A 13,430-nucleotide genomic window follows, 5' to 3' on the forward strand; every position below is an offset into this window, starting at 1 on the left:
GCCAACAGCAATGGTACTGTTATTTTCGTTGTAATGAAAGTCTTACTGGTGCCACAAACTTTTTAAAGTTTATCACAAAGTATGATTAATGGCGGTCTACTACAAGACCTTAGTACTTCAAGAAACAATTTGGCTAGATTTACCGGTAAGTTATGAGATGTAACAAAAACGAATTATGGAAACCCGAAAGAGTCTGCTTTGATAACCTTCAAGTTCCCATCATATGTCCTGTTTGTGTATTTGGTCTTCTTTTCTAGAGTGTTCCTTATTTTGTCATTCTGGTGCATGCAGGACTTCAACATGCTGCAGACGTACGACAACACCAGGCACAGGAGGAAGATGTGGGGTCCTGAAGTTCAAGAACACAAAATGTCTGTGGTCATGGTCAAGATCCATGGACGACTAAGACTTCAAACCAGACCAAACAGCTTGAGCAAGTGATGGGGATGATGTTCAAAGTTCTGGAGCTCGTCAGGTCACCATGTACGGTAGGGGCATACACAAGTAGATAGATTTATAATACACTACTGTTAACAGTAGTAGCCGTTTGGCTACCAATTCTTTATTGGCTATGGGGTATGATAGCAGGGAGAAGGTTGAGAAACGTCTGTAAGCTGGTACATAAACTAACAGGTGGCTTGATGTAATATAGCTAGCTGCCATACCGTGCCTAGTACAAGACAGGTGTAGTGTTGAATGCTGAAAGTTGTTTTCACTGGCTAAACACTGTAGACACAGATCAGATAACTATGTTTGTCTGTAGGTGACACTTAATACTAGTACATACTTGGATAGCCTTCAAAACATAATTGATTGTTTCTATGACCCACTTCAAGGCCCCTGACCTCTTTCTTTCAAGAGTTACTTTCATGGTTAATGGTTCCCTAGTGCCCTGCAGGCACTTGTGTCAAATAAGGACCTGACAGAGTTAATTATTCCCAGAGGGTTTCCCTCACCTATCAAGGGTCTAAAGATAAGGTGTCAAGACATATTTGTTACACAAAGTGATTTAAACTGACTTCTTAGTCCATTATATACCTGTTACACTGGCTTTTACTTTTAGAAGTCATTTACAAATGTGTAATACTAAACATGTAACATTGTTTTGTCAACATTGCAGCTGTCTTGTTTTGTGTGATATATTTGTTTGTAATGGTAGAGTGAAACATACCAGCTGTTTACATCCGCACTGTTGTCATGATTTAAACGTGATGTAATTACCCGCCAAAATCGGTCACGTGTTCATCCCGGCATGCACCAGAGGTCGCCATTGTGGAAAAAACATGGGTTGGCAGTATGGGTAAGTGTTGTGTTTCTTCAGTTTTCTTTGTGCATTCCCATTTCATAAGATATTTTACCACCATTCTTGAAGTTTGCATAGCTACATGATTTGTTGGTGACCATTCTTGTGGAAGAAGATGATACTGACAAGTCCACTAACTTTATTTTGGCTATTTTTTTTACAGTGTACTTCTGACAATCGTCATCCATTAGCCGGCAAAAGGCAGTCTTCAAGAGTTCCCACAAAACTTGACACTGAGGCTGACAGGTAGGAATGATCACTTTAATTGTAAGCAGGGTGTCATAAACAACCTTCTGAAGGACTTTAGGTCATGTCAAATTATTGACACTCACCATATCCAGTAAACTGTTGGCCGTCATACATTGTGTGTAGCCTGTAGTACCCGGTACATATAAATGGGAGTTTCTACATGGCATTGTGGTACATAGTGCTAGTGTTACATGAAATGTAGGTCATCTACTAGTAGACTCTGCATGTTGGATTACATGTTAGTAGTGCTGCTAACTGTGTGGATATGTTAAACACTGTTATTTGAGAATGATTGTCCTTATATTTTGACTGGAGCCATTCTGGCTTTTGAAGAAGGGTTGGAAATTCTTGTAGTTTACTAAACAATCTTACAAAATATTTGTCTTTTGGAAACTTGGTCTATGACTGTAACAGTAACTATGATTGACATTAATCATTAAATTGCTGTTTTCCCCAGTTTAAGAAACAATTTATACCTGCCACAACCAAGTGCTTGCTCAGTAAATGAAATTTGGACAACCTTTCATGCCATACATTGTCAAAGACAAATAAATTAGCATGAGTAGATAGTGGCAAGTTGTACTTGTCTGGAAAAAAGAAGGACTTGTTCCACACTGTGTGATGCTTACTCAAGGTGGGCAGAAAATGTTTCATTCAAACTCATTCTTTTATGTCAGGAGGCAGCAGTGATGGCAGAGAGGGCCCAGGATTTACCTGAGGTCAGCCAGCAGGGCCCAACTACTGGCAAAGACCCTCAGGTAGGAGGACCCAGTGGCCAGCGGGACTCTGGCTACTACCCAGACAGCCTTGATCATCAGACAAGTCCTGCCTGTGGGCAGACATCAAAGGAACAGACTGAGAATGGAGCTACTGGGGGAGCAGTGCTGTGTGATAGTGAAGGGGCGAAGGAGAAACAGGGCTCTGTTGAACTTTCTGGGAGCGGTGAAGAAGATGTGCCAACTGAGCAACCTAGAGAGGTTTGTGATTACGTTATTTATACATTTGATGACATTTAGTGTAGACACACAAAGGCATCTCAGTTAAATGTCAATATTATGCTTGCTGGGTTATAGGTCATTGTTTCATTTCAAAATTTAGAAAGACGCCCACAAACTTTCTGCAACCTGCATAACATGACATAACAAAGCAACGGATTGCTCATTCCTTGACAAAGACTGGAGTTGTACAGTCAAAAATTTGGTTAAGTCCTGTGTTAGAAACTACAGTTCAAACTTTCTTCATGATTTAGTGTTAAACATTTTTGACGTTGCAGGATGAAGACAACACTCGCTCATTTCCAGTGATTGGACCAAGAATATTAGACAATGAGGTAAGAAGTTCAATTAATTTAATGTCTCCTTCAAGTGCTATACAGAATTTGGTCACTCATGCCAGATGATTTACAGTATATTTCAAAGGTTAAATTTACAGGTCTGAGTACATGACATTATCGTTAGTTGTAAAAAGACTTGCACTTAGGTCAAAGAAACAATATATGAAGTTGAAGTTTACAAATTGAAGTAGGACTTATAGTATATAATGAGTTATTAATAATGAGCCCCTTGCTTCATGTATGCAATAGTAGTCAATTATTATGCACATAGTCATTTATGTGAAATATGCATGACATGAAATATATGATTGCGTGTATATTGATGCATGTGTTAGAATAGAAAATGTATCTAATTCTCATTCTTGTTTACAGCATGTCGCCTCCTGTGCCGTGCCTGTTAAGCCCCCCGCCACACACAATGGTGAGGTTGCAGGAGAGGCAGATACCAAAAAACCCCAGCAGGATTCTCAGCCCCCATCAAGTACAAGTCGCGCTGTCCCTGATTCAGACATACCTGGTGCTGAAGCAGATCTGACTAGTCTGAACAGCAGCCGCATTGTCCAGCTGTCCATCTTAAGCAGGATAGAAAAGACAGTATGTGAAGCAAGAAGCGACTTGGTTCATCACCCAGCAGGGGTAAATCCAACAGCTTTGCATAAGATATTGTTGGACACCTTCCTTCAAATATCACAGGCTAGTGAAAATCTTCTGATGGCTACCCAAACGTCCCACACCCCTAAAACACCAGTCATCAATGTGAGAAAGGGTGCCCCATGTTCAAAAAATCACATAGAAGCACATACTAATCTACCAGTATCCTCCAGTTCACACCAGAACCTACAGGTGGGTGAAGATAACAGCACAGAAAATCCAGTGCAACTGGGGACAGCACCCAATTTCACAGAAGACTCAGTGCAGATGGGGACAGCTCCAAAAGACACAGAAGTCTCAGTGCAAGTGGGGGCAGCACCCAACAGCACAGACGATTCAGAGCAGGTGGAGACAGCATTCAACAGCACAGAAGAATCAGTGCAGGTGGTTACAGTTCCAAAAAGCACAGACGACTCAGTGCAGATGGGGGCAGGTCTAAACAGCATAGAAGATACAGAGTCAGAGCAGGTGGTGACAGCTCCAAAAAGCACAGAAGATCCCGTGCACTTTGGGACAGCTCCCAACTGCACAGAAGACTCAGTGCAAGTGGGGACAACAGCACCCGACAGCACAGAAGACCCAGTACAGATGCGGACAGCACCCAACAGCACAGAAGACTCAGTGCAGCTGGTGACAGCACCCAACAGTACAGAAGACTCAGTGCAAGTGGGGACAGCACACAACAGCACAGAAGACTCAGTGCAAGTGGGGACAGCACCCAACAGTACAGAAGACTCAGTGCAGCTGGTGACAGCACCCAATAGCACAGAAGACTCAGTGCAAGTGGGGACAGCACCCGACAGCCCAGAAGACTCAGTGCAAGTGGGGACAGCACACAACAGCACAGAAGACTCAGTGCAGGAGGTGACAGCTCCAAAAGGCACAGACAACTCAGAGTCAGAGCAGGTGGTGACAGCACCCAACAGCACAGAAGACTCAGAGCCAGAGCAGGTGGGGACACCACCCAACAGCACAGAAGACTCAGTGCAAGTGGGGACAACAGCACCCAACAACACAGAAGACTCAGTGCAATTGGGGACAGCACCCGACAGCACAGAAGACTCAGTGCAGGTGGGGACAGCACCAAAGAGCACAGAAGACTCTGTGCAGGTGGGAACAACACCCAACAGCACAGAAGACTCAGTGCAAGTGGGGACAGCACCCAACAGTACAGAAGACTTAATGCAGGTTCTGAGAGCTCTAAAAGGCACAGACAACTCAGAGTCAGAGCCGGTAGTGACAGCACCCAACAGTACAGAAGACTCAGTGCAAGTGGGGACAGCACCCAACAGTACAGAAGACTCAGTGCAAGTGGGGACAGCACACAACAGCACAGAAGACTCAGTGCAAGTGGGGACAGCTCCAAACAGCACAGAAGACTCAGTGCAGGTGGTGACAGCTCCCAAGAGTGTAGTGGCATCCAATAATCCAGGAAATGAGGGGCAGCCAAAAAAGGTCCCTACCAACACCCAGGTGAAGAGTGGACAGTCAGGAGATCAAACAAAAGGCACCCGGTCTAAGAACCCGGTGAAGGGGAATCCACCAGAAGACAAGGACAAGACCGGGATCCCATCCAACAACCATGTGAAGAGGGGACAGTCAGAAGAACCAAAGAGTGTGGATCTGCCTAAGGAACCACTCAAGCAGGATCCATTGGAAGTCAAAGACAAGAGGCCACAGTCAGAAAGGCCAAAGAGTGGGGATCTGCCTAAGAAACTCAAGGAGGATCCATCCAAAGTCAAAGACAAGACTGGGGTGGCAGAAAAGAATGGGCTTAAGACCATTCTGCCTAACAACCCAAGAAATGAGGGTCATCAAGGCAAAGATAAAGCTGATCATGAGGTCCTGTCCAGCACCCCAGTGAAGAGGCCACAGTCAAAAGAGCCAAAGAGTGTGGATCTGCCTAAGAAACCACTCAAGGAGGATCCATCAGAAGTCAAAGACAAGACTGGGGTTCAGGCAGTTCTCCCTAACAACCCAAAAAAGGAGGGTCATCAAGGCAAAGATAAAGCTGATGTCCCGTCCAACACTAAGGTGAAAAGAGAAAAGTCAGAAGAGCCAGTAAAGAATGGAGTTCTGCCTTGCAAGCCAACAAAGGAAGGTCATCAAGTCAAAGAGGATACTCCAGTCCCATCCAACACCCATGTAAAGAAGCAACAGTCAAATGAGCCAAAGAGTGTGGATCTGCCTAAAGAACCACTTAAGAAGGATCCATCGGAAGTCAAAGAAGACCAGACTGGGGTGCCAGAAAAGAACGGGGTTTGGACTGGTCTGCCTGACAGACCAAGAAAGGAAAGTCATCAAGGCAAAGACAAGATTGGGCTCCCATCCAACACACAGGTGAAGAGGCCACAGTCCAAAGACCCAGAAAAGATTTGGGATCTGTCTGACAACACAACGAAGGAAGGTCATCAAGGCAAAGACAACACTATGCCAGTCCCGTTCAACATCCAGGTGAAGAGGCCACAGCGAGAAGAGGAAGAAAAGAGAGGGGTTCTGCTTCTTAACAAGCCAAGGAAGCTTAAGGAGTATGAATTGATTGTCCAGACACCAGGAAACACTTCTTCACATGAGGAAGGGGACAAGATACTACAGAAAGAAGACATAGAGACATTGAAAAGTGAGTGCCTTACACCTAGTATAGCCTTCCTTACTCAGAAATGTTCTCATAAATTATAACATTATCCCAGACTTTGCATAATGCTTGCTTCTTGCCCCCAACAAATTGTCTTATAGGCCCACTGATGTAACATTATACATATATAAGTTATAACATTGTCTCAGACTTTGCATAATGCTTGCTTCTTGCCTCAACAAATTGTCCCACAATAGACCCACTGATGGAACATTACATTAGGACACTTATATATTCTCATGAAGTGTATAATTTTTCTTCAGAGGTTAAGAACTGGATGAACTTGAAGATACCATCACTTCTAGCACTCCTGTCCTTTTTGTTTGACCTCCTCAAGACCTGGTCACACAAAGAGGAACCTCCAGATGTGACATCCAACCACAAGGTACATGTGACCAACCTATTATTTGTTTTAACTTCAAGTCTGACTCATTGTTTATTTGAAATTGGTGAGCTTCCAAAATCCTTTTCAGACAAGGACCATTAAGGTTTGTTCTACCTCACATTTCAAAAAGGATTGACTGCAAAAGTATTATTGGTGTCAAAAGCTTATCAGAGATTTCCTATTGTCAGATTAGTAAGGATATTAACGTGACAGTGTGTTTTGATTTGCTTGCTTACGTTTGCTTATTTCAGTACATGGAAATGTAACACAATAGAGTCTGCTTGAAATTGAGATTGAAGGTATTCATCTAATCTCTTCTTGTTCAACTGTAGACGAACACAACCCCATTTCCCGTGGACCAAGATGCACTGGTCTACAATGTGCAGCGCCAAGATGAGGAAGTGCTAGGAGACAGTTGGTATGAGGATGAGGAAGTTCTCGGAGACAGTTCAGATGATGATGATGAAGAGGGACAAGATGGTTACCACCAACCAGTATGGCTGGTAAGACAAACAATCATCCAAATATACAATGTCTAATGTAGGTATTGCTTAATATATCAATTTTGGTTTTCTAAGTTTATCTATATGTACCAGCATTATACTACATCTTTCTAACATGATTGCTGCACTAGATTTTAGATAAGGCACATCTATGCTCAAGTAGATTCATTTTGCATTTAATTCATTTGCAGTTGGTAGGTATGATATTTTGCAGTGAATAGATAGCTGTCATCAGATACAGTCTTTCTTGCAGTAAGGTGGAAGACTCCAACCTTCTCAGCAAACCAGCTAGTCGTTCCACAACCAAAAACTATTTGAACAGGGTAACTTAAATGTGTAATACATGCACACGTGTAGTACATGTCTGTGAGGTCATGTGACTGCTATGCCTTGCAAGCTAGAACGAGAAACTAACAATAATCAAAACATGTGTGATTAAAAAATCTCTGTGTCCATGTATGTTTTAAACCACATCTTCCTGCTACCAATAGTTGTTACAGTTGTCTGTATATACTAGTATGTTGCACAGCATCTCTCTATAGTTGCAATAATTGTTATGCAATGCCTTTGCAAGATTGCAACATTATACTTGACTTTTTGGAGTCTTTATGCAGTGTCAATATGACTGTGCATCCTTCTACATTGATGAGACTGTCAGTGCTTGCACTACTTTTTTTCATTTTGTAGAGTTATAACAGTAACTGAACATCTTTATACAATCTGAGTGTATGGATTGGCTTTTGTATGACATTTGATGTTTGGCGAACAATTTGTAAGAAAATTTTCTTGATAGATGGCATGTCATGATTGTCAGATGTTGCAAAGATACACATGTATGCATAATTGTATGTATCATTCCAAAGTGAAAGCTTCATGCTGTTGATTAGATGATGCATAAACTATATAGGGAAGATAACATTTTAACATAGTACACATATTTGCAGGCCCAATTGGCAGATGACGATGTTGAAGATGAAGACCTGTACTTGGGTTCGGAGGATACAATCGCCTTTCCTGAACCAGGTGCAGCTGAACCAGGTGCAGCTGCAGGTAAGACTGATGTAAAGTTAAACACTCAGATCATGATCAGATTTGCAATGTAATAATTTGAAGGAGGTTGTCTTATTCTTCTGTTTTGTTGAAAGCGTGAATTTCTAAATGTTGTTAGGACGATAAAAAAAAATCATTTTTTCTTGGTAGAGTAAATGGGCTGTGTATAACTAGTATCTTATCTAGCTATGCATAGAATGTGAAAGAAATAGTCTTGTCACAAAGCTGCATTTGTTCCTTGAGTAACAAGTTACATTTTTGTTTCTTTATAACAAGTTACATTTTTGTTTCTTTATAATGTTCAGGTCCAATGTTCTGTAGCGAGGTCCCAGAAAATGGACAAATCGCAGTGGGAGGGGGTGTCAGCATTAGTCCTTTCAACAACCCATCTCAGGTGAGTGTATAATCATGATCTATTCTAAAAAAAAACACGTTCTGCAAATATTTTGTCATGATTAAAAATCACTTTGTCACTGGTGGGACTTTTAATTTGTGTATCTATTTGTGTTTTCAATCTTGATGAGTTTCCATTTCCCACATTAATTTTGTAATTCTAATTCAACACATTCAACAACAGATCTGTGATCACGTGCACCCATCTCATCACTTCCCTACAGCATCCGCACAAGGTAGCATTTTCACTCCACAAACTACTTACTTTCATTTTCATCTTGTATCCTAACAATTATGAACTTGCGGCTTTGTGAACTGTATTCAGTTTAGACTGGCAACTGATTTAAAAGGCAACAGGAGCAATTTCATGAGGTGATAAATGTTATGACTTGCTTTTTAGGACTTCAAAATGCATCTGACATGTCCTTGGAGGAGGCTGTACAGCGCTACAGACGTACTGAAAGAGGTAAGCCAGTCTTATTTAATCTGAACCTTTTGATCTGTTAAGTTGGGGAAATTTGGTAAAGACATACAATAAAGGTCACTGTAATTTTCTATAATGTATAAAACTTATATGATCGGACTTGGATTTATGTTTCTATGATTTCTGTACCTATGTTTATGTTCATGTTAAACTTTATGTTTTGGTGTCTTATAAGCCCATATGGGCTGGGCGACAAAAGTCGCAAGACACGTAAATAAATTCATTCATTCATATATGTCATTGACATTAATGAGTTCACCATGCGTCTAGGACTGCTATCTCCAGGACTTTTATTATTACTGCATTATTAGAAAATATTGTCCTTGATTTCAGGTATGACTGTCACAGTGCTGGGTTTAGGAGAACAGGTTGTATCGCAGAGAAGGGTCTATGATCCTACAACACTACAGGAGCACATTCTGGAGCATACAGCAGAACAAGTAAGAATACATGTATCTCACCCCAAAATCTTTTAAAATCGATCTTTTCAATCTAAAAACTGCATGTCGCTAATTTGTCTACAATGTCTTTTCCTGTGTCCTTTATCTGTGTCAAAGATTTGTGAACATTGTTACATTGACAGCAAGTAATTTTGTGGCTATGTAGAGCATGATTCTTAGTCACCAGGTACACGTAGTTTCAGTGTTTTGAGTTGTGGCTTGCTTACAAGGTATACTTCTAATAAAGATGTGAAAATTTTCCTTCAGGCATTTGCAAAGTATCCCATGGATGGCTTCACAGTGAAGATGCCAGGAGGCAGAACCGTTCCCTTGGAGATGCCCCTTGACCCTTGGAGTTGGACATTTCAGAACATCATCTTTCAGCTTCACCCAGCTAACCACGGGGACAGCACATGGCTGTGGAGAGTCACTCACTCCGAGGTTCGTATTTTGCGTTATTAGGACTCATCAATGATCAACAGTCCTCAATACCAGTATTTTAGATCAGAGAGTGTACACAATGTGTTTCTATCTGATTAGTACATTCCTGTACTGCATGCAACAATTATATGCATACAGCACGAGACATTTGGTGTCAGTGGGTCAGGTGTGAATTGGATTCATGTTAAAATATTATGTTTAGTTGAGGGGCCACATACGGTAACACTACAGAGTGTCTGTTGAATTGTACATTTCAACATCTATGTAACCTTAAGGGTTATTTATCCTGTAAAAATTGATTTTTTAATATAAAAATTGCTTCAAAGCTTGTATATTGAGAGTGATTCAACATTCTTTTTCACATTTCACAGAACCCTGGAGGAGGAAGATATTGCATTGAGGTAAACATGCACAGTGTTGGGAGAGGAGTGACAAGGGTTCCAGACAACCCAGACGACCGAGGTACAATATTCTTCATGGGTTTGATTTGTAGAAATTAAAGATACTGCTACCTGTGATTTAAGAATGATCCCTTCATTGGTATTGATTTTTTAAAACTTTTTGGGGGGATGTTGCCTGTCAAACTCTTTCTGTTTCATATGAGGGTTGACCCACACTATTTTACATTTTAGTATTAAAGTTGTATCTGGACACCCTGGTCTTAATTTTTTATACACTCCTTTCTGTTCAGGATCTGGACTGGACTGCTGTATCTGCCAGGATACACAGCCTGGAGGCACACTGGTGGAGACATCTTGCGGGCACAAATTTCACGAGGTTTGCCTGTTCAAGTGGCTACAGGTACATTGTACATTTCACTACAGTGAAAACCATTAGTTTACGTGTGTAGACTAGTATTCATGTGTAGCATTTATTAAATGAAAAGAGGGCTTAAAGATTTGTAGGGATTAAGTAACTGTTCACCATACAGACTGGTGTTGGTTTGTAACGCATTGTATTTTATAAAGTGGGAGACTGCTAAATGCTTTTAAAAAGTTGGTTAGAATTGCTTAAGAATATATTTTGAAATGCTTTTAATTAATATTATTAATGATGTATAAACTTTAAGATTTCTACTATGACAGCAGTAATTTGGGCATGTTTGTAACCTACGCTTACATGTCATACCTTCATATGTACCCTTTCATTCATTATAAAAAAATGAGATACTCTTTTTCCTCATCATCCAGGAAGACGATGTTTGCCCCCTCTGCAAAAGGAGGATACTGACTGATACATGAAGCATAAGCCGCTCTTTTATGATAATCAGGATCATGTTAAACAGTTACAGTTCGAATGAAAGCTCATCTGTGTTGGTAGAATCCATAGTTATAGAGTTCGACTTGTTCCAACACAAGTAAGAAACTCACCATAATTTTTTACAGTTGTGGATTGTTCTGGAAGAGGCATTAATCTGCATTGTACTACATGTATGTTAATTAATAAAAATGTATATATTCGGTATGCAGACAACAGTGACTATGTACAGTGCAGTAAGTGTACAGTTGCATTTCTCCTATGCTAACAGATCTTTGAGGATTTGAAAAGAAAATTTTAGCATATTTACCAAGTAGGGCTGTTTTGCCTTTGCCTCAATTAAGTTGCCATGATGAAAAACAAGTAAGACATATCCCATGGTCATTAGCGGTCATCTGCACATGGGTGTACAACTTGCTGCTACCATGTGCATAAGATATATCATAGTACATGTTCTAGTATAGTGTGTTAACCAGAAAGGCAGGTTTTGTTGATTAAGTGATACCTCAATCATAATACGCTGCAGTTTTCGGACTTACATGTAAATATTAGACATCACTTTTGTCAATCATAGGTTTGAGGACCTCAAGCTTGTTGTATGTACTAGATACAGTGCAAAGCATGATATAGTTTGAATTTTGCATGAATGTGGAACTGGGAGCAGACTCCATGAACAGATGTTCACTTGCCTACCATGCTATTGCCTGTAGATCAGTTTAGAGTCTGTCAGTTTAGAGTCTGGATGCACAGATATTTCATAAAGATTGGAACATGTAAATTAAATTATTGTACAAGACTTGATGATGATTAATGCATAATGTTTACTGTTTTCTTGGTAAGGATGATCCCTTTGCCAGATTTGGATTATATGGGCCATATGGCTACATGTAAGCACTGGAAATAGATCAGCTTTACAGCTTTACATTAAATCATTGCCTGGAAATAAGAGGATGTTTGGTCTTCTACTACCACTTGACTGATTTGTCAGTTATCATTCTATCACTACCAGGAGATATCCCCTCCCAATGATAGAATCTGATGTATTTATTAAAATTTTGTGGAAGAATTGATGTAACATCCTTATCCTAAGCTAGGCCACCTGAGTCAAATGAGGAAATAGGTTTTCCCAAAAGCACAGCACTTCCATGGGTTTGCTAGAGATTTGAACCCAGAACCTTTGGATTCTGAGTCATTTCCTTAACCACAAGGCCACCTTGCCACCATTTATTTGTTTGCACACAATAAAGTTTGTGATGGAGACACAAAAAGGTATCAGTTTCACATACTAGGCAAGCAGTCCACACTTTGATGCATAAAAAAACTTTGAACTACAGTAGGATAAAGGCTTCACCAACCTATTTCCAAGGTTTAAAGTTGTGAGACATTTTAAAGTAAAACTTGCAATAAACAAGAGGCCAGGATGAAAAGTGGCGGGGAGGATAATATATTTATTATTCCCTCCCTTTACATGTTTAATATGGTGTACTGAAACATGTACAGTTACTGTATTCAGCCAAGAAACATGGCTGAAGTTGGCATTTTCAAAATTTATAAAATTGATAACTATTATAGTTACTGTAGTTGTTTAAATCTCATTTTTAACTATTGGTCTGTTTATATTCAATTTTAACCCCACCCCTAAGGTTTTACAAAGTTTTATCTATAAGTCACAGCATAATGTTGCAGTCAAGGCTATCCAACAATGGAGTCATTTTCTTCTGTCCAATTGCTTTGCTTGCCGTGACATGCTACACTGCACACCAGCAACAGGTAAGTAGAGGTGTTGTATTGCTCTTGGCTTTGTGGGGGTGTATAGTTTCTTCTGAGCCATTGACTAAGTAAATAGCGCCCCCAGGGCAGAGTGCACACGACACACTGTAAAGTCACCTGTATAGCCATTGTTGACCAATGAGTGATTAGACAATCCATGTATTAAGTGTTTGAATTTCTTTTTCATGTTTTGAATGCAAGTTCTTACCTTAAGAATTTTGCTTAGCTTTAAACTTGAACGCCACCGTTGGTGACAGGTATCTCCGTATGCACAATTGGCAGTGATATCACCTTCCAAATAAACAGGCAGGGGATCTGGAGTTAGTTTCACTTTCAGTATTTTGGTGCAAACATACAAAGGTCACTACATGTTATGCTGCACTTTGGTATTCAACAATCAGAAAACTCGGGGTTCAAAATAGCCGCGCGTGCAAGGCAAGGATTCATGGGAACTGTCAGGTGTTCATCACGAGATCACTGACAGTCTCGTGAGTTGTGGCGCAGTACAAAATAAGGTACGCACTGCAAGGCGCTTC

At 40.6% G+C, this 13,430-nt stretch overlaps 1 protein-coding gene across 1 annotated transcript; it reads left to right on the plus strand.

Annotated features, from left to right (window-relative positions):
- The first annotated feature begins 2,241 nt into the window (after nt 1-2,241).
- LOC109478009 lies at nt 2,242-11,216 on the plus strand. The gene is made up of 14 exons (XM_019779460.1): nt 2,242-2,529; nt 2,826-2,882; nt 3,258-6,156; nt 6,435-6,556; nt 6,889-7,059; nt 8,004-8,109; nt 8,415-8,503; nt 8,687-8,738; nt 8,903-8,968; nt 9,320-9,426; nt 9,694-9,867; nt 10,239-10,329; nt 10,559-10,668; nt 11,058-11,216. The coding sequence occupies exons 1-14, from the start codon at nt 2,242-2,244 to the stop codon at nt 11,106-11,108; spliced, it is 4,383 nt and encodes a 1,460-aa protein (XP_019635019.1). The 3' UTR covers nt 11,109-11,216.
- The last annotated feature ends 2,214 nt before the right edge of the window (nt 11,217-13,430 follow it).

Source organism: Branchiostoma belcheri, unplaced genomic scaffold (assembly GCF_001625305.1).
Source record: "Branchiostoma belcheri isolate BF01 breed outbred unplaced genomic scaffold, Haploidv18h27 scaffold42, whole genome shotgun sequence".
Taxonomy (NCBI): Eukaryota; Metazoa; Chordata; class Leptocardii; order Amphioxiformes; family Branchiostomatidae; genus Branchiostoma; species Branchiostoma belcheri.

Excerpts from the sequence above, each read along its gene's own strand:
- LOC109478009 (XM_019779460.1), top strand. The coding sequence starts at position 2,242 with ATGGCAGAGAGGGCCCAGGATTTACCTGAGGTCAGCCAGCAGGGCCCA. Across the intron at positions 2,883-3,257 it reads CAAGAATATTAGACAATGAG|CATGTCGCCTCCTGTGCCGT; the intron begins GTAAGAAGTTCA and ends TCTTGTTTACAG. Across the intron at positions 8,969-9,319 it reads CTACAGACGTACTGAAAGAG|GTATGACTGTCACAGTGCTG; the intron begins GTAAGCCAGTCT and ends CCTTGATTTCAG.